Here is a 21,869-nt window from a genome sequence, read left to right as displayed (position 1 = left end):
TCTTTCTCACATATAGCATACTGTTTTTGGCTTCTACTGATCCTGTTGATTTGGCAGAGGTTACCATTGTGGATTCAGTATTCAGTGTATGAGATCCTCTCTAATGAATGTTCGTTTTTTTTTTTGAGCCACAAGCTAACACAAAGAATAATCCAAGCAGAAACTTTTGTTCACAAGAGTTTAGAGTAGATGATGAGGTTACACATAGTTACTTTTTCGTAAAAAGTATTATCTCCATTAAAAAAAAAAGTATAATTTTTTTGGGGAAAAGAATTTTTTTCCCCATGCAAATATTTTTTTTTTTTGCTTGAATTATACCAGTTGCATTAATATACCAGTTAAAATCTAATTAGGTTGTCCTTTTATTTACTGTTTTTTGTTGCCATACCTTTGATGATAATTTTTTTTACTGGTTATGTTGCGTAGTGATGCTAATCACCTTTGTTAAACATTTTATGTAATCTATTTATTAATTATTTTTCATCTTTTTTCTTATATGGGAACTTGTTTCTTTTTGTTTGTTGAAGGTACGGCTTGTAGATGCAGGCTTTGTTTGGACTGAGCCCCATTCTAAGAGACTTAAAGTTAAACTGACTATTCAGAAGGAGGTAAGCTGTGTATCATTTTCTAAGCCTGGTTAAAGTGTAGGTAGTTACACTTTGGGGTCTGTTTGTAAGTTATTTTTTGACTTAAGCAGCTTAAAAGTAAATGAATACACTCTAAATTTTAACCCTTTGTTACCTTTTGCACAGATTATCAGGTCACTAGTAAGAGCAGCCATTGCTCATGATTAGTGGACTAAGATAATCTTTTCAAAGTTATTTTTATTAGGAAAAGAATTGAAGTAAAAACATGAGCTAAGGCGGTGCTTCGCAAACTAGGCTGATCATCATGACTCACAGTAAATGAATCAGACTGGATTCAACTGGATGTGAGACCCAGGAATATGTTTAAAAAGTTTCCCAGGTGATTTCTGATGATTGGCAATGTTTGGGAATGATTAAATTAAGGGATGTTCTTTGAAAGTTTTTTTGTCTTATGTTTTCTTCTAAGAATGAATTTTACACATACACACATAGACACACAAGTATATATAGATGTAAAAATTCTACAAAGAATATCCTTACAACCACTTCAGCTAAAGGTAAATTTAAAATGTTAATCTAATAAATCCTATGAATGAAACCTATGTATCTTTCTTGAAATAGTATAACTTATTTTTATGACTTTAAATTTAACTGATGTATCATTGATGTCCTCAAAGCATTCATGGAAAAAGATTTTAAGTTAAATGTTAAAGTGTCTACTTTTAAGAAAAATATTTGTTATTAATCAGAGAAGAAAGAATGAAAGAATGTGATCGTTTTCTTTATCAGGTGATGAATGGTGCTATCCTTCAGCAAGTGTTTGTGGTGGATTATGTTGTACAGCCCCAAATGTGTGGAGATTGCCATAGAGTAGAAGCTAAGGATTTCTGGAAGGCAGTGGTTCAAGTCAGGCAAAAGGTAATGAGAGAAAGTGGGTGCGTGAATCCACCATCTTGTATTTTATTTTTGTCAGTTATAAAAAGCTAGTAAAACCTTCTTTTCCTCCTTTTCCAAAATCCTTCATGCACTGAGGATAGTCTATGTTTCTGGAGCATTCATCTTTAGAAATATATCATTATTACATTTTGGGTAATCTTTCAAGATTGTTTTTGTTTTAAAAATCAGTATGCTCTATCTATAGGTGGCTTTTCTTTTCTTTTTTTTTTTCCATCTATTAACCTAATAAATGCATTTATGTTTAGACTTTGCACAAAAAAACTTTCTACTATCTGGAACAGTTAATTTTAAAATATGGAATGCATCAGAATACACTTCGTATCAAAGAGATTCATGGTGAGTTAAAATTTAAAAGCATTTGAAATGATGTCAAAACTTTTTCAACTAACCTAAGGGGTCTTTTATCTTTACTGATAATATCTAGACTATTACTTTCAAAAAGAACTTTCCGTTAGGAGGAAAAAAATTTAGTTATCTGCATTGTTCAACATGATAGCCACTAGCCATGTGTGGCTATCGAATACTTGAAATGTGGCTAGTGCAACTGAAGAAATGAATTTTAATTTTTTTCTATTTTAATTTAAATTTACATTAAATAGCTACAAGATGAGTAAACCAGCAACTACATTTAGAATGTAAAGTGCTATGGTAGAAAATTCATTAAAACTTGTTTTATGCAGAGATTAGTTTCTCCTGTAATATATTTGTTTTTCATATCTCTAGAGGCATTTGTGATGGATACATTAAATCAGAAACCTAAACTCAGTAATAATAAACAGTAATATACAAATGATATAATTAGATTTCTTAAGGATAGAATTTTAAAATATTTGCATAATTCCAGAATGGCTCCTTAGAGCATATTTTGTCTTATTATAATGGTCAAATTATGTGCTCTGTATGCAAATTGTGATAACATTGGTTTTCTTCATGTGGGCTTGTTCTATAATGTTCTGTGACTTAACATGTTATATAATATATTTGGAAAGCTTTCCCTGTCATTACATATAATTCTACTTCATTATTTTCAACCAGTGTGTGTATTCATTAATCGATGTATATTTAATTAGTTATTTCCTGGTAGTTGGCTTAGAGTGTTTAAGAACTCTAGTCTAATCAAGATTTTCTTTTATGTTTCTTTCAAATGTTTTATAATTTTAGCTCTTATATTTAGATTTTCAGTTAATAACCATTTTGAGTTATTTTTTGTGCATAGTGTGAGAGAAGGGTCTAAATTCATCTTTTTACATGTGGGTATCCTGCTTTCCCAGAGAAAGACTATCCTTTCCCCAATGACTTGCCCAGGATCCTCTGTCAAAGATCTATTGAGTATAAATGTAAGGGTTTATTTCTTGATTTCCAAGTCTGTTCCATGTATCTCTCCTTTTGCCGGTACCACAGTGTCTTGATTACTTAAAGTTACTGAGTGTTGAAATTGAGAAGTATAATATTCCTGTTAACTTTATTCATCTTAAAATTGTTTGGTTATTTTGAGTTATTTTAGTTTCTTGGTTAACTATCGTTCGGAAGAATATCTCTAAACATTTCTTTGCTTTTAGTTATCCCTTTGTTGCTGATTTTTAATGCTACTGAATTGTGATCGGATAATGTCTAATTTCTCTCATTTGGAATTAAAGTGTTTTTTTTTTTTTTTTTAATCTTAGGACATTATTTTATGAATGTTCTATGAATTTTTAAAAATCGTTTATATTCTTCCTTGGGACGTTCTATAATCTCAATTAAATTAACCTTTATAGTTGGTTATTAAAGTTCCACGTATCCTTCCTATTTTTGGTCAGTTTGGTCATTTTGGTTTTGATAGTCTTTTACTAGTTTCCCACAATGATTATACATGTGTTAACATTTGTTGATTTCTTCTTTTTACTAGTTTTTTTCTTCATCTCAATACCGTTGTTAGGTGTACTATTGTCTTCTTGGTAGATGGTTCCATTTATTACATAAAATATCTTTCTATGTTCTGTTTAGTGTTTTTCTCTCCCCTCTTGACCTTGAATTTTATTTAGTATGAAATTAAAATTGCGAATCTTATTTTTGTATCATTTGTCTGATTTGTCTATCCTTTTATCAGACAAGTCTTAAATGATACAACATCCCTAATTGTTGTGGTTAGAATATATTTGCTAATAATTTGATTTTTTAAATACACGTTTAATTTGTTAAACAGTTGTATTAGTAGAGGAAAATCTTGTTTTGCAGAATTATTTTCATGTGGATTTTTTTTTTAAGATGGACTGGATTTCTATTATTCTTCAAAGCAGCATGCTCAGAAGATGGTAGAATTTCTTCAGTGCACAGTTCCTTGTAGGTATGTTCTGAACCTAAATGTGATTAAGTCCAAGGAGCTGGGAGTAGATGTAGGTCACAGGCTGAGACATGTTAAAATATTAAAAATTATGTTAAAATATTTAAAATTATAGTATAGGGATACTTACACAATTAGTAAGCATTCATTGGATTAGACACTTTAAGGGAAGTATTAGCCAAAGAGCATGTAAGAACCACTTTGGGGATCTAGACCCCACCCCATGATAAGAAGCACTGTAAGGCTGAACCACTGATTTATTTTTTAATAAGAGAAAAGAAAGATTGGGGTAGAGGGCTTTGGGGAGAAGCTTCATGGAGGAGGAAGGACTTTGCTTCTAAAATGGGAAATTTTCAAAGGTAGAGTTTATATTGAAAGTTGAGATTAGTGTAAAGAAAGACTTGTGTATGTAGACTAGATTGGTCTTTTAATAGATGCTGTACATAGACTAGATTGGTCTGAGCCAAGGGCATGTTTTGGAGTTTTTTAGTAAAGTTGAAAATAGTTAGGGTGCAGTCATGTTGTTGAAGGTTTTGAAATATGAGTGGGTAAAATTAAAATTAGGCTTCACCATAGCAGACATTAGGTAGCTGTTTCAAAACTTGGACAGTGATGATTTGATTTGATGAAAATTGATATTTCGAGACTATACAAGTAAGGCCTTTGTCTTTTTATTATTATTTTTCTCTTAATAGATACAAAGCCTCACAGAGACTCATCTCTCAGGATATCCGTAGTAACACATACAATTACAAAAGCACTTTTTCTTTGGAAATTGTTCCAATATGCAAGGTACTTTTTCTTATTTAATTAATCCATATTTATAAAAGAGTGCAAGTAGTTAATTAGTTTTTATGTAATTATTAGCTCCTGATTTCCTGTTGGGATTGGTTAAAAATTTAGAATAACTTCCTTCTTAAGTGATTCTAACACATTAAGCCATGTTAAAAGATACTAAAAAGTAATCATGCTTAAAAGTATAAATTGGCATACCTTTTATTTTGGTGTACTAATTAAAAGGCCTATTGCAGTTTTTTTTAATGTCCATATTTCTTAAAATTTGTGTTCCTAGTGGACACATGACAGTTCTGTGAAACTTTGAATACAGGAAATGGCATTAAACCACTTTGGAATATGTTCAAACTGGATTTTGGCATTATGAAAATAAACAGTAATGTGGAAATGAGACCATAGAGTCACTTTTGTGATTTAAAAACATAATAACATTTAAAATGTAAGATTATCAATTTATTTAATTGTACTATGGTAAAACTTTGGTTCAAAAACGTAAACGAATTAAAATTTGACAAATAGTTATTGAAGATCTACTATATAGAAGGCTGTGTGTCAGGGATTATGTATTCTAGAGATTCCTGCCATATAGGAGTTTATGTGTTGATATTTAAAACACTGATTATGATAAGTGCCATAATTGTGAGCATTTCATAAAAATTAATATCTAAGTACTTGAGTATGTTTTACCTCTTTACGTCTCATAATAACTGGAGTAAATCAAATTATCATTTTGAAGATGAGGAAATTGAAGCTTTGGGAGGTTAGAAGACGTGCCCAAAGTTATTTAACTACAAAAATAATGAAGCCAGGATTTGTGCCTAGGTCTGTGACTCTTAAACTTTAAAGCTGGTATCACTACTTTATGATGTAGTACAGTACCAAGGATGAAGTGATGGCTTAAAACAGGGTCAGCAAACTTATTCTGTAAAGGGCCAAGTAGTCAATATTTTCAGCTTTCGTGCCATATAAAATCTTTTGCCAACTACTGAGCTCTGCTACTGTTTTACAGAGTAGCCATAGATAATATGTAAATGAATGGCCAAGGTTGTGTTCCAGCAAAACTTTATAAAAGTGTGCTGTGGCCATACTGGGCTTGAAGGTCATATTTTGCAAACCCCTGGTTTAAAACAGTTAACATTTTCCTGGTGCATACGCTAGGAAATACAAATTTAGGTTTGAGGGCATATGTAACACCTTGTGTATTAAGTGCTTGGAGTGATTCATATAAGTAACTGGACGGATACACAATGTAAAGGAATATTTTGATTAATCTTTGGAGATTTACAAAGTTATAAAGGACTAGACCAGGTGCTATTAGGGATGCACAGAATGTCCTTTCAGTGGAGGAGACTATGATTTGAATAGATACAGCTTAAATATAATCCAGATTCTTTTATATTTTAATATAGTTTAAAAACAGATAACCACATTACTGATATTATTTTCCAGTGTACTACATAGAGGTATGCTTTTGGGGGCATTAGATCTCTGATTACATATTGTTATAGGTAGCCATGAAAGAGAAACATGGCTTCTCTGAAATTTGTTTTTTTTGTGGAGATTGAGAGAAGTCAGGTAGTTTAGAAAATCACTCCTTCTGATGTTTAATATTTTGCTCAGAATGTACACTATGTTAATATAGAGTGATAAGCAGTTACTCTTACATAAAATTGAAATAATAGCTTGGCGAATAAGATGTGGAAAAAATTTTAAAGCATTTTTATTAAGACAAAATGCATAGCTTATTTTCTGTTTCTCTAAAGGCCTGATTCTTTAGGACCTTTGTTGATATGTAGAATTAAAAATTTAATGTTTTGAATTGGGTCAGGTTTACATTGATGAGTGTTTTTTGGAGACTTATTTAGGAATTGCTTCACTCTAAATGGTAGTTCTTATGCCTAGGATAATGTTGTTTGTCTGTCTCCAAAACTGGCACAAAGCTTGGGAAATATGAATCAGATTTGTGTGTGTATTCGAGTTACCAGCGCCATCCATCTCATAGATCCAAATACCGTCCAAGGTAAGTTTTAGGAACTATTTGCCTTGACAGTTCTGTCTAGCAAGCAGTAATAATTTATGTTGTTAATTTTATCAGACATTCTCAATAATATTGTTTTGAAAAATTAGTTACATTTTTTACTTTTGGTAAACTATCCTTATATTTTTTACTTGAAGAAACAATTCTGTGAACTTTAAAAATGTATTAGTTTTATTCCATTTAGTTTTAATGAAATCTATTTATTTACCTCATTAAATGTTTGTGACTATTTAAGTTCATTGCCACATTTTAGTGTATAGCAAATATTTTAAAGTGTGGAACATTTGATTTTGTAAACCTGTAGAATATTCAGTTTAATTATGAATTTGAAGTAATTTCACCATCATTGTACATAATTTTTAACATTCCCTTGATAAAAACTATTTTAAAGAAGACCCTATTTTTATAGATGTCTCAGTACTTGTTTGCATCTCCTACTTCTTGATCTTTTGCACTATTTCCTGTAATGTAAGTTTTCTTATAAAAAATTAAGTTTATTTTGGTATTTTCCAGAAAGTCATGTATTATCCTTGTCAATTCGAATTTATTAGTCAAAGATCTTTTTTTTACAATATCGGGGTGAACTTCTGTCAGGTGGAACTTTTTTTCCCATAAACTAAGCAGCTAAGATGGCTGATAATGTTTCTAAAATAAAATGTAAGCACATGAAACAACTATACAACTGATTGGATCTGACCTTATATTAGAAAGGCTCTTAGCTCTGCGGTGTTCTGATTGTAGTAATCACTTAAGATTTGTTTGACGGCTGATAATTCTCTTGTGCTGTGAGAAGTTTGGGGCTGATTTATAGGAATAAATGATGACCCTAGAGAGTGAGTTGCCAACTGTGGTTCCTGTTGAACTGATGCTTCCCACTTCATATATACCAACTTCTGCCTAGTTATAACATTTGTTGACTTTTGAAATACTTCATTTCTCTTGTTCTTTAATGTTCTGTGTTTATTCTTAGTTGCAGATATTGATGGGAACACTTTCTGGAGTCACCCTTTCAATAGTTTATGCCATCCCAAACAGTTAGAGGAGTTTATTGTGATGGAATGCAGCATAGTCCGAGACCTAAAACGCAGTGCAGGTGCTGGAATGATATCAAAAAAGGTGAGTTCCATTCTGCTTGCCTTTTTTTTCATCCCCAACTTATTGTTTTGGTCCCTTTTTTTTTTTTAATTTGTATTTTTTAAAAATTTGTTGGTAATTCCAAAATGTTCCAAATAAAGCTAGCACCACATTCATTCCATGTTTGTATGTTGTTTGCTTTTAACATTGGTTATTGTGAAAATGAACAGACTTATACTCTGGTAAGTTAATTTTTTCTCTTTAATGTTGGAGACATTTTTTAAAATGTTTATTATGATTAAGCATTTTTTTGCTTTACATTTACACAGGAGAATCAAATGATAAGCTAACCTTTTTTATAGTTTAAAAAATTTTCAAATATTTTGAATTAAATATAACCTATAGTCTTACTGAATACTGAATATGTCAGTATGCATCTCTAAAACATGGGAACATTTTCTACGTAATTAAAATATTATCATACAAACATTATCATTTGTATTCAAATTTCCTTTTATGTCCCAAAGTTCTTTTTATGTTTTTTCAAACTAGTATCCCATTGAGATTTTGATTGGGGTTGCATTGAATCTGTCGATCAAGTCGAGTAGAACTTAATCAGGACAATATTCAGTCTTCCTATCCATGAACGTGGAATTTCTCATTTGCTTAGTTCTTTTTTGATTTTATTCATCTGAGTTTTGTAGTTTTTCTCATAAAGATCTTGTATTTGTTAGATTTCTGTCTAAGTATTTAATTATTTTGGATGCTAATGTAAATGGTATCGTGTTTTTAATTTCAAATTTCACTTGTTCCTGTTGATATATAGGAAAGCAATCGACTTTTGTTTATAATCTTGTATCCTGTATCCTTGCTATGTTCTGGGAATTTTTTTGGTCCATTCAGATTTTCTGCATACATAATCATGTCATCTGCAAACAAGATAATTTTTTCCTTCCCAATCTATATACTTTTCATTTACTTTTCTTGTTTTTTGCATTAGCTAGGATTTCTAGTATGATATTGAAAAGGAATGATGAGAGGGTACACTCTTTGCTTATACCTTATCTTAGTGAGAATTCTTCAAGTGTCTCCCCATTAAATATACTGGTAGCTGTAAGTTTTTTGTATATATTCTTAATCAAGTTGAGAAAGTTCCCTGCTATTCCTACTTTATGAGAATTTTTAACATGAATGGGATGTTAGATTTTGTCAAATGCTTTTTCTGTATCTGTTGATACCATCATGATTTTTCTTTTTTGATATAATTGATGGATCATATGAATTGATTTTCAGATGTTGAACCAGCCTTGAAGACGGGGTAAATACCACTTGGTCATGGTGTACAATTCTTCTGTATTTTGTTGAGGATTTTTGCATCTTGTTCATGAGACATTGGTCTATAGTTTGCTTTCCTGGTAACGTCTTTGTTTAATTTTGGTATTAGGGTAATGTTGACCTTGTAAATGTGTTAGGAAGTATGCCCTCTGCTTCTGTCTTCTGGAAGAGATTGTAGATAATTGGTATAATTTCTTTTTTAAATGTTTAGTAGAATTCACTAGTGAATCTGTCTGGGCCTGGTGCTTTCTGTTTTGGAAAGTTATTAATTACTGATTCAATTTCTTTAGTAAATGTAGGCCTATTTCTGTGTCCTTTTTATATGACTTTACTAGTCCTTGAAAGCATCCTTACTTTCTGGTATAACACCACAACATTTAGGTGTTCCAGAATCACATTGTATAATTCTTACCCGTATCTGATACCAGGTATTTCTTCAAGGGTATAATAAGTCTGATTTCTTTTACTGTGAATTAGTATTTAGACACTCTCAGTCTGTATACTAATGGTGCTCATTTTTATTGAGGTAATATTGTGTCTTGAGACAAAAATAACTTCTGATAATTTGGGAAAATCATCGGAAATGGGAAACACTACTTTTCACTTTTATATTTAAAATAAAAAATTTAATTAAGAGGAAACTTTTATCATTAATAACATATGTATAAGAATACCATTTCCCCTTAGGGATAAAAGCAGATACTATGTTTTCCTGGTTTTCAAAAAATACACTTAGCTAGAACAGGTCATAAGTCTCTAATAGAAGCAGCCTAGTAGCTAGAAAGTGTATCCTGTTACATAGGATTTAGTCTCTTTCTGGTCATTCACTTTTTTTTTCCTCCCAATTCTTTCCTAAATCTGAGACCTGTGTGTTATTTCAGTTTCTCCCTTTATCCCTACCTCTTTTTTTTTTTTTTCATCTCAAATTCTGTAATTCTGTCTGTAACTCTTAGTATTACTCTTGATCCCATATGGGTCTGTTTTTTTGTGTGTGTGTGTTTTTTTAGTAAATGGTATTGGAGTGTGCTATATGTAATTAAGTCAGGAAATCTGAACGTCAGTTATAGTTGCTTGTAAAATCATGTCGGAAGGGGACTTTAATGTTTTTCTAGTTTAGAGTTTCAAACTAAGGATGTTGTTTCTGCAACAAATAGTTTTAAAGTGTTATACCTCAAAATAGTAGACATCCAAAAAATTAATTTAATATCGTTTAGATTCTCTAGTAGTAATGGGGCCACTGGGATTGCTAGATTTTTTTTTTTTTTTTTGAAACTATGGGTAAAACACAAGGAGTTGCTTAGGATATTTTCTGGATTTAAGATTTTACTTTTTCACTTATTCTTTTTGCTCAGTCTATATTGGCCCTTCTTGTGAAAGCATATCCCTACCTCTTTTTTGGAAAATTCTACATATGTCTGTTTTAAGGTGACATCATTAATGTTTTATAAAAGCCTTGACTAAAATCTTAACAAAAGACATCGTTAATAAAAGCCTTGACTAAAATCTTAACAAAAGACATCGTTAATAAAAGCCTTGACTAAAATCGTTAATAAAAGCCTTGACTAAAATCTTAACAAAAGTATTTATTTTATGTATTCCTTATAAATCTTTTTCTGTACTCATAGTTTATTTTCAAAGTTTCAGAAATCTGAAAAAAACATTCCTGTCTTTTAAATGAAAATTAGAAAACAAAAATCAACATTGTATATAAGTTTTCTATGAAATGCTTTTTAAGTTATGCTTATCTTATTGAAGAATGCATTTTCTTTCCTGTTAAGCATACCCTTGGGGAAGTCTGGGTACAGAAAACATCTGAAATGAATACAGATAAACAGTATTTTTGTCGTACTCATTTGGGACATCTTCTGAATCCTGGAGACCTGGTGTTGGGGTTCGTATTATTTTATAGTATTTTAAACTGTCAATTAGCATTGCAAAATTGAGAGGGGGGCAGCAAAGCTATCTAAAATACTAAAGTTGTGTATTCCAAAAAGAAGTTGAGTTCTTACGAGCCTTGTAGCTCTTTTTATTGATAACTAAATTGAACTGTGGTTTGGACATAAGCCCATAGTTAATCCATTTTGGCTATCGTTTTAAAATGTGATATGTTCCAAATTTTAAAGAATTGAACCCTGAAGTTGTATCATTAGATCATATAGCTTTTTGGAGGTTTAGGTAGTTTTTATTATCCATATGCTGCTGCTCAAATATTTTCTTTTAAAATGTGGCAGCCATGAATATAAAGGGTCTTTACAGGCATAGGACAGTCCATTCTGATGCAGAGCTTATCAGCATGCCTTGAACATTACTTTTGCTCTTAGAGTTTCAGTTCCCTTTACTAGAGAATGGGGTTCTGTTTGTTTGTTTTGTTATAAACCGAATGGAACTATCTAACTGAATCCTAATGTTAGACCGATGATATAAGTCTGTTTTGCTTCTTCACAAGTATATGGTAAGGTGGATGATAATGGATATGTGAAACTAAAGAGATAAGAGTGCCCTATTATTTTTACTGGGTTCCGTAGAAGCATGTTCCCTGTATAGTAAACTGCAAAACTTTTAAAGTGGGAAAGCATATTAAATGTTTGATCTTAGGAGGAACTTCTAGGCGATCATTTATAAAGTATAAAAAGTTACATGGAAAGAAAAATGTTTTTGCCATTAAGTGTTTTATTGTTTTCAGGTTTGATTTGGCAAACTGTAACTTAAATGATGAGCATGTCAACAAAATGAACCCAGATAGAGTTCCAGATGTGGTAAGATTTAGATTTTTTTCTTTTTTTCCTGTATTAAAGAGGAATGATGTAACTCTTACAGGTAGATTGCACTAGTTCACATTCTTGCAAATAACAAGACAATTTAGAGATTTCTTTTGAAATTGCAGTTAAGATATAATAGCAGAAGCCTTAATTTTAAATCATTATTTTTAGTGGGGAAACCCCAAGATTTAAAGAGTTTTTTCGTTGCCCTTAAAATCAGATTTTCATATTCTGTCTAAATACTTGATACTATTCGTAAACAAATATAAATTTGCAGTGAAAATTGATGACCTTTAGAGTTTATTCAGATTCACTCTTTTAGGCTCAGCTTATTTCATGCATTGTTTAGTTAAGAAGGCGGAGTTAAACTGTTTTTTCAGTTTAAATATAATTGCAGTCGAAAATGATCTTCACAGTTGCAACTTTTAGAGAAAGAATGACTTGAAAAAAACCTGTTTAAACATGAGTTTAAAAGACTCATGAGCAATAGTGAATGTGAAATGTGAAAGATCCTATCTTCTGCTTGCTTAATCTTTTAAAATAAACATTGATCTCTTTAGCTGTGATCAAAAATAAAGTCTTGGTTTAAGGATTCCTCACCACCCAGTTGTGCTTTTATTAATTAGTAAATTAAGAAATAGAAGCATGGTTTAGTTGTAAGTCTAGATATTTCTAACAAGGTCATAAGAGGAGATCAAGATGGTCTTACAAGATTTTGTATTGTATAATACTATATACTATTTTATTTATTCCACAGTATATTGATCTATTCTAAGACATAACTGTGAACGGTATATATAGTTCTATATGTATAGTTCTATAAGTGCTTATTAGTAGGCATAAAAGGGAGAAAACGTCTCTTAGTAATGTTTCAGAATGATTTATGTGAATAGTACCTAAAAGCTGAACTTTGGTAAAAAAAACAAAACAAAACAAAACAAAAAAAACCCCACAAAAACCCACCATAAACTGAAGTTTTTGGTACAAAGGAAAAAATTTCAATCATTGGAAAATTTCACTTAGTAAATTTTAATAATTATACAAATAATGGCTGAATACATTCTCATAAAATATTAAGTACCAGGAGAAAAATGTTCAAAATTCTCTGGACACTGCCTCTGGATCCCTCCCTACTTCTTTCCCCTGGGGTGTAACCTCTGTCATTAATTTGATTATTTCCTGGCATTCCTAAACCTTTCATTTTTTAACTTTATTAATTTTGAGGCCCTGTTACCTAGTTCTCATTTTTTGTAACTTTGTAAATATTCTGTTAATTTTAGGTATTAATCAAGAAGAGCTATGACCGTACCAAACGTCAGCGTCGTAGAAACTGGAAACTGAAAGAGCTTGCAAGAGATAGAGAAAACATGGATACAGATGATGAAAGGTCCTACTTTTTTAAAAATCTTATATGTTGTCTCAGAGGAAGTCCTTATGATAAGTCTTTATGGTTTTTATATTATAAAGAAATAGTCATCATACAGTGATCCTGGCACTCAATATTAATTTTGGATTCTTACCAGTATAAGACGATATAATGACATTTAGCACAGATTTAGTTATTATTTCCTGTGTTATAATCTGACAATTGCAGTGTTATTGTAAACAATTCATTTGAAAAGTCAAAATATAATAAGTAATTACCTTATGGATATCACAAATAGCAAATGAGTACGTATGAGTTGAAATAAAAAGAAAATAGCTCATTGATATCAAATATGCTATTTCTCAGCTTAAGGAGAAATGAAGATATTTTGTTCTAGAAAAGTGTATTGGATAATTTAAAAAGTGGTCGTAATGATGGTGAAGACACTGATTTCTAAAAAAAATGAAGAATTTATATAAAATTGTATTATTAAATGTGAGTGGTGAAACCGATATTTCTAAAATATGCTTTCATAAGGTAATTTAAAGTAAGTATGTATTAAATATATAAGGTAGTCTATGGCCATGAACAAGCCTGATCCCGTCTGATATCGGAAGCTAAGCAGGGTCGGGCCTGGTTAGTACTTGGATGGGGGACCACCTAGGAAGGCTAGGTGCTGTAGGCGTAAAAAATGAAAAGGGATTGTAAGCTGACAAGGTCCTTGCAATCTGTGAGGTCAACCAAGGGTTGCCTCGCCTAAAACAATAAAAAATTAAAAAAAAATAAATATATAATGTTAAATTAATTAGATATTATAAATTTATTTGAGTATTTCATCTATAGTCTTTAAAATATCTTATTTCAACTTGGCCATAAGACTTTTTTGGGGAAGGTAAAGGAGGAAGAGGGTCTTCTCATTGTATTAATTTTAAATTAACATCATCTTATATTCAGTTTATATTTTTATCATGTAATTTTGAAAGAAAAGATTATTTAAAAACTGTCAGAATATTTATCATTCACATTTGACCTTCAGATATTTTAAAGATTTTAATACTTGGAACACATTTATCTTCTAGTGCTAAAAACAAAGAGAACTTCATACTTTCTTGGTAAAGATGAAATATTTAAATATTTCTTTATTTTTCTGTAGGCAATACCAAGATTTCCTTGAAGATCTTGAAGAAGATGAGGCAATTAGAAAAAATGTAAACATTTATAGAGGTTGGTGTTTTAAGTGTATTTACGTTGTATCTTCTGTATATAGATGATTCTCCCAGAACGAATATTTTAGTATCTTAAACTTTGATTTCATAATTTACTTTTATTGTGTTTTGAAAACTACTTTAGTTAAACATTTATTAAAGAAAAAACATGAACAGTAAAACTTATTAAAATGTTTGCTATACCACATTTGAGATCATTTGCTTCCTAGTGTAATCCCTTAAGTTGTTGACCCCTACGCTAGTGCATATTTATTCGTATATTTATGTAGTTCAGTCATTCAATGGATGTTTAAATGGATACTTTAGATATGAAAGCAGAGCTCTGGATTTAATATGGTTAAGTAAGAGTAGTAATGGTGGGGGCAGGTATTTGCCTATTTACATATTTTTATTTATTTGAAATCTTCCTTGTATTTTTTCTCAGATTCAGCCATTCCTGTGGAAAGTGACACAGATGATGAAGGAGCACCTCGAATTAGTCTGGCCGAGATGCTTGAAGACCTTCACATTTCTCAAGATGCTACTGGTGAAGAAGGTGAATCGATGATGATGACATAATGAGATCACGTTGTAGATGGTTTCTGCATCTCTAGGCTCAAGTTGTTGGACAAAATTACTGTTTGTTCCATCTATGCTTCCAGTATTCAGAGAGGAGAAATTTAGTTTTAGACCTGAATAAATATTTTGATTGTTAAAGCACTGAAGAAGATTGATGGTTTTAAAATTTAGGCAACAAAAGATTATGGAGAATGTGTAGAATTTTATTGTTTCCTTTTTGGTTGGTGGTTTTGTTTTTATGAGACAAGTATTTTCTGATACGTTAGCACTGGGGTTAAAAAACTTAAAAGTTGTGATTCCTTGGAGGTTACCTAAATCTTCCAAGCATAAAACAAACTTTTACATTCTTTATATTGATTGCTTTAGTAAAAAACAGTGTATGAATTTATTATGCACTTTGGTCCACTTTAGATCATTTTTATGTTCTTGGGGTAGGGAAGTTGGGGTTCAGTTATCACTGGACATTCAGGAGGAAAGTTAATTTTTTATTAATTCCTCAAAAGTTATTAAATTGGGGGTTATCTTAATTTTTATTGGAGAAGGAAATATATTTAAAATATTTGTGGATTTGTAGCAAACAGACTAATTATTTAAAGGTTAAATAACACTTGTACCTTTGTTATTTTTGCCTGCGTCAGTGGCTTAGGGCAATAGCTGCTTATGTCATAAAAATGTCTTCCTATCACTTACTTCAAGGATTTTGCTTTAAAATTTTGGTTTACAAATTGAGAAAGAAGGAATTTTCTCTATATCTGTCATTTAATACATCACTAGCAAAAAGAATATTAGAATCCAGCATACAGATGATGAAGTAATAAAAGTTATTTTCATGCTATATAACACCATGATTCAGATGAATGAGGAATGCCTTCCACATCCTTAAAAAGAAAAGCATTAGGTTGGGTTTTAAAGTGTCTGAGGATGAAATATTAAGATTCTATTTCTGTAAGCAAGATCATACTTCCTAAGTGTGCCAAAACTAAGAGCTAATTTTAAAATTCTAGGAATACCACTAAATAAGGAAATTGAGTAAGTGCTGAATGGAAGATTTTTGTTTTTTTAAGATTGGACTCCTTAATTCTGAAGTTATGAATAAATGCTTGAATTTTCTATAGTGGCTCCTTTCTGTTTACATATTTAAAAGCTTTCACTTGTAGTCTGTTTATTCTATGTCAAGACATTCAAAAACATGAAAATAAAAACATTCTCCCCTGTTTTTGTGTCCTTGAGGTGATTGCATCAGTGTCATATTTAAATGACAGTATCTCATGCAATTTTCCAAAATGGAATTATATTTATTTCAGTACTTGTCATTTGGTTTTCCCACTGAAAAATATAGTTTTCCACTAATCTTAATCAGTTTTACTCTTTTTTGATGTCATGTCTTTCTGTAGAATGAAACCTATTGGGTGAAATAAGGCTGTGACGAGGTGTAGGAATGTAACTAAGAAAAACTGTTAGCTAAGATCTTGCACAGAATTATACAGCTTTGATAAGTCTCACATTTTAGAGTATAGTTTTTAGGCTATGTGTCCCAAAATATTCTTGTTGATATCCCAGAATTGATACAACTTAGGAATGCTAGTATTAATCAAATTCACAAGAAGCTGATTGTAACCCAGTTTATAAATATAATTTCTAAGTCAGTATGATCAGTTATCTTCTTTTGTAGCCAGATCTGCACTTGAAGTTGCTGTTTTATAGGCAAAAGTTACTTGATGAGCAAGGAAACAGTTGAGGGAGAGAGTTGCTTATGCAATTCACGTTTAACCGCATGAAGCTAATTCCTTGCCACAGTAGAAGCCAGAACTCCAGGCTGTATGCCAGGACACACCTATCGGTCAGTACTGAGTCAATGCCAGAGTCCGCTCTCTAGACTCTTAATTATAGTAAATGTGTTCATATTGATTTCATCCTTTAGATTACTTCGTTATTTTCAGCTCAAGGGACATTTACTTTTTAAAAAGTTGCAAGAATAACACAGAATTCCTGGATACCCTTCACTCTGATTTGCTAAATGTGAACATTTACCTCATTTTTTTTCTCTCGTTTTTTTTGGAACCATTTAAGAGTAACCTTAAATATTTGTGTTCCCTCCCCACATCCCCAAACAAGGAATTTTATTACACAACCACAGTACATTGATCAAAATTAGAAAATAACATTGACACAATACTGTTACCTAATTGAAGACTATATTGAGGTTTTGTCAGTTGTCTCATTATAAAGTCCTTTATAGAAAAGATTGTACATTGCATTAGGTTCTCATATTTCTTTAGACTTCTATTTTCTGGACTAGCTCCTAAGTTTTTATGTTTCATGTAATTAACATTTTCGAAGAGTTCCAGCCAGTTATTTTGTAGAATGACCTCTGCAAAATAGAGGTTTGTCTGGTATTTTCTCATGATTAGATATTCTATAAGCTCTTTGAGCAGGACTACCCCAGACATAATGCCAGATTCTCAAAGCATTGTATCAGGAGACATGCTGTCAGTCCAGATAGTCTCAAACTTCCTTGGATTTGTTGGTTTTCTGTTTTCAGTAATTAAAGGATTTCATCCTTTGCAATTGTTATTTTCACTTGATTTTTCTTTTTAAATTCATTTTTAACTTACAGACTGAAATTTACTCGATTTAAGTTCTATGAATTTTATCATTTATAGGTTCATGTAGTCATTGTTAAAATCGAAATACAGAACAATTCTATCATTCCCAACTGCCCAATAAATGCATTTGCTATCCTTTTGTTTTCAAGCCCTTCCCCTCTCCTTAACCCCTGACAACTGATCTGTTTTCTGATCTTATGATTTGCTTTCTTCAGAATATGTAAATGAAATCATATGGTATGCAGCCTTTAACTCTGGTGTTTTTCACTTAGGGTGTTGTACTTGAGGTTCATTCAAGATGTGTATATCAAGAGTTTGTTCATTTTTATTTGAGTAATAACTATTGTGTAGATGTATCACAGTTCATCCATTCCCCTGTTGAGGCAGTTTGGAATTTCCAGGTTTTGATGATTAGGAGTAAAGCCGCTATGAACATTGCTGTTCAGGTTTTTGTTTTAGGTAAATAAAAACTTATCGAATCCTATGGTAAGTATGTATATTTATAAAAAGCTGCTAAACTTTTCTAAAGTGGATTGTGCCATTTTCTTCCCACAAGCAGTGTATGAACAATTAATCTGCATCTTCATCACTACTTGATATATTTTTTTAAAGCCATCCTAGTAAGTGGATGGTGGTGTCTTTGAGGTTTTAATTTGTGTATTTCTATTGGATAATTATGTTGAGCATCTTTTTTCATGTGCTCGTTATCTGTAAATCTTCATTAAGAGAATGGCTGTTCAAATCTTTTGTCTATGTTTTTTAATCAGGTTATTTTCTTATCATCCAGTTACTTTTTTCTTTGATGGTCGCATTGTCCCAGAATTGGTCAATAGTTACCCTATATCCTTTTGACAGGTGCTTTTCCATGTGTTTGATCTTGTTCCTGGATGCTGATATTGTAATGTAACTCAGGCTAGGTTTTGGATTTCCCTTGTTCAGGCTCCATGTACATTCTGCTCTTGGCTTATTTTCATGAGGACCAATTTACCTAAAATAGACCAATTTACTTAAAAATAGGCGAGCCTCAGTTGAGTCATCCTGTAAATTAAGGAATCATGAAATGGCATCATAAACACAGATGTAGGCAATTCATTCTCAGTTTATCAGTTCTGTCATATGTTGAAATAACTTGAGCAGTGGGGTGGTAAGCTTTGATGAAAGCAAGAAATCAGTCTCAATATCTCTTTGAACTTCAAAATAATATAAGGAGAATATTCAGTTTTAGTTCCTTGACTTGACACATTTTGAAAGAACTGTCTTAGTCCTAGGGAAGATTCATGATTCAGGATGCCGTCTGGTAAAATAAGATCACTGTAGTATATAAAAGTTATTAGGAGTAGGTTTGGCAGCTACTGTGTTCTGTAGCAATGCTGCTTATGTTGTTTTATCTGATGGAGATTGTGCTGTTTTTGATGGTGGTAGCACTGCAGTGGTGCCTGTCACACATTTTTCTTCTGATAGTTTCACATAAATTATGGGTATAACCCACTTCATAGCATTGTTGTGAAGTATTTTCAAATAATATATGTACTAGCACTAGTTTATAAAGTGCTGAACAAATAATTCTAGGGAAGCTGTATTACATAGAAATTAAAGAATGTTTTAGAGTCAGCTTACCTGCCCACCCATTAGCAATGTAACTAAAACTTTCGGAACCGCTATTTCTTCATTTTTTAAAAAGGAGTCGTACTGGTTACTACACAGAGTGTTGGCGAAATTCTTAAGCACAGTCACTACAACAAATTGTAATTATTTAATAAATAATACTCGCTTTTAAAATTTATAATCAGTTTTAATGTTTAGTATTTAAGCAAGTTGAGAAAAAAATCTTGTATGTATACACATTTTTAGAGCAGCATAGAGTTTATTCTGTAAAATGTAAATGGCACAGTGAACTATAAAGACTAAAGCATTTAGTTGTCTTTATTTTAAGCCATCCTAATAAATTACCCATATTTTCACTCTAGGGAGATTATCGCTATTAACATTTCAGATTTTTTTCCTTTTTTAATGGACTTTATTTTTAAAAATTTTATTTTATTTAAAAATTTCAAAAGTTAGACATTTATACAATCCATGAAGTATTTCCTCCCTATTACTCTAGCACCCATCTGGCACTAAACACAGTCATTACAATGATATTGACTATGTGCCCTGTGCTGTACTCTAAATCCCCATGACTGTTTTGTAACTACTAATTTGTACTTCATCCCTTCACTTTTAGCACCTAGCCCCGCAAACCCTCTCCTCTCTGGCAATCACCAGTTTGTTCTTTGTATCTGTGAGTATCTTTTTGTTCAGTTTATTTCTTTTGTTCCTTTGATTCCTTATGTAAGTGAAATCATGGTATTTATCTTTCTCTGTCTAACTTATTTCACTCCACATAACACCCTCTAGTTCCATCCATGTCATTGCAAATGGTAAGATTTCATTTTTTTAATAGCTGAGTAATATTCCAGTGTATATATGAATCATAACTTCTTTATCCAATCATCTATTGAAGGGCACTTAGGTTGCTTCCATATCTTGGCTGTTGTAAGTAGCACTGCCATGAACATCAGGGTGTATAGATCTTAATGAACTAGTGTTTTGGTTTTCTTTGGATAAATACCTAAAATTGCAATTGCTAGGCCAAAGGTAGTTCTATTTTTAATTTTTTGAGGAACCTCCAAACTGTTTTCCAGAGTGGCTATACCAATTTGCAATCCCACCAGCAGTGTACAAGGATTCTCTTTTCTCTACATTCTTGCCAATGTTTGTTGTTTTTTGATTTATTGATGATAGCCAATCTGACAAGTGTGAGATGATATCTCATTGTAGTTTTAATGTGCATTTCTCTGACTAATCACCTTGAGCATCTTTCCTTATGTCTATTGGCCATCCATATGTCCTTTTTGGAGAAATACTTATTCAGGTCTTCTGCCCATTTTTTAATCGGATTGTTTTTTGTTGTTGAGTTCTTTATAAATTTTGGATATCAACCCCTTGTCAGATGTTTCATAGGCAAATATATTCTGTTTAGCAGGATGTCTTTTCGTTTTGTTGATGATTTCCTTTGCAATGCAGAAACTTTAGTTTGATGTAGTCCCGTTTGTTTTTTTCTTTTGTTTCCCTTGTCTGAGGAGATGTATCAAAAAATATATATTAATAGCATTATCAGAGATTTTACTGCCTATGTTTTCTTCTAGAAGTTTTATGGTTTTTGGTCTTACATTTGAAATCTTTAATCCATTTTGTTTATTCTTGTATATGGTGTAAGAAGGTGGCCCAATTTCACTTTTTTTGCAAGTCTCTGAGCAGTGTTCCCAACACCATTTGTTGAGGAAACTGTCTTTACCCCATTGTATATTCTTGCCTCCTTTGTCATAGGTTAAATGACAATATAGGTGTCATAGGTTAAATGACAATATAGGTGTGGATTTACTTCTGGGATCTCTTTTCTGTTCCATTGATCTTTGTGACTGTTTTTATGCCAGTAACATGCTGTTTTGATTACTATAGCCTTGTAGTATAGTTTGGTATCAGGAAGTGTGATACCCCCAAATCTGTTCTTTCTCAAGACTGCCGTGGCTATTTGGGATCTTTTGTGGTTCCATATAAATTTTCAGATTGTTTATTCTAGTTCTCTGAAAAAATGTCATTGGTATTTTGATAGAGATTGCATTGAATTTGTAGATTGCTTTGTGTAGTATGGCCATTTTTTCCCCTGGCTTTATTGAAATATAATAGATAATTGCTCATATTTACATTGTACAATTCAATGATTTTTTTTTCATTTATAGTTGGCATACAATATACCAGTTTCAGTTGTATAGCATAGTGATAAGAGATCCACATAACCTGCAAAGCGATCACCTCACTAAATATTTATTACATTATTAACCATCTTCCCCGTGCTACACTCTACATCTCCATGTCTATTCTGCAACTATCTATTTGTACCTCTTAATCCCTTTGCCTTTTTTTTTTTTTTTTTTGCCGTCCTCCCAACCCCCCTCCCATCTAGGAGCCCTCAAAATATTCTCTGTATCTATGAGTTTATTTTCTTTTTGTTGTTGTTATTTTGTTCTTTAGATTCCATATGTACGTGAAATAATGCGATATTTGTCTTTATCTGACTTATTCATTGCAATACCCTCTAGGTCCATCAAGGCAATATCTTTTTCTATCCCTTTCCTTTTAGTCTGTGTGTGTCTTTTAATCTGAAGTGAGTCTCCTGTAGGCATCATATGTAAAGGTCTTATT

At 31.6% G+C, this 21,869-nt stretch overlaps 1 protein-coding gene across 3 annotated transcripts in view; it reads left to right on the top strand.

Annotated features, from left to right (window-relative positions):
- The window catches only part of NMD3 (NMD3 ribosome export adaptor), a 21,616-nt gene extending 5,382 nt beyond the window's left edge, over nt 1–16,234 (top strand). The window contains exons 1-13 of one of the 3 annotated variants that reach the window (XM_015586554.2): nt 635–966; nt 1,054–1,144; nt 1,377–1,505; nt 1,790–1,880; nt 3,792–3,870; nt 4,563–4,659; nt 6,565–6,682; nt 7,671–7,816; nt 10,888–11,000; nt 11,793–11,865; nt 13,149–13,255; nt 14,388–14,458; nt 14,885–16,234. In XM_015586554.2, the coding sequence (XP_015442040.1) occupies nt 947–966; nt 1,054–1,144; nt 1,377–1,505; nt 1,790–1,880; nt 3,792–3,870; nt 4,563–4,659; nt 6,565–6,682; nt 7,671–7,816; nt 10,888–11,000; nt 11,793–11,865; nt 13,149–13,255; nt 14,388–14,458; nt 14,885–15,018 (1,269 nt within the window). In that variant the 5' untranslated portion in view covers nt 635–946 and the 3' untranslated portion in view covers nt 15,019–16,234. Of the gene's footprint in view, nt 1–527; nt 609–634; nt 1,145–1,376; nt 1,506–1,789; nt 1,881–3,791; nt 3,871–4,562; nt 4,660–6,564; nt 6,683–7,670; nt 7,817–10,887; nt 11,001–11,792; nt 11,866–13,148; nt 13,256–14,387; nt 14,459–14,884 lie in introns of those variants that run through there. The other 2 variants (XM_006908178.3, XM_015586553.2) reach the window with 2 other exon arrangements.
- The last annotated feature ends 5,635 nt before the right edge of the window (nt 16,235–21,869 follow it).

The sequence above is a fragment of the Pteropus alecto genome, unplaced genomic scaffold (assembly GCF_000325575.1).
Source record: "Pteropus alecto unplaced genomic scaffold, ASM32557v1 scaffold81, whole genome shotgun sequence".
NCBI lineage: Eukaryota > Metazoa > Chordata > Mammalia > Chiroptera > Pteropodidae > Pteropus > Pteropus alecto.
This window is presented reverse-complemented; position numbering and strand designations above follow the sequence as displayed.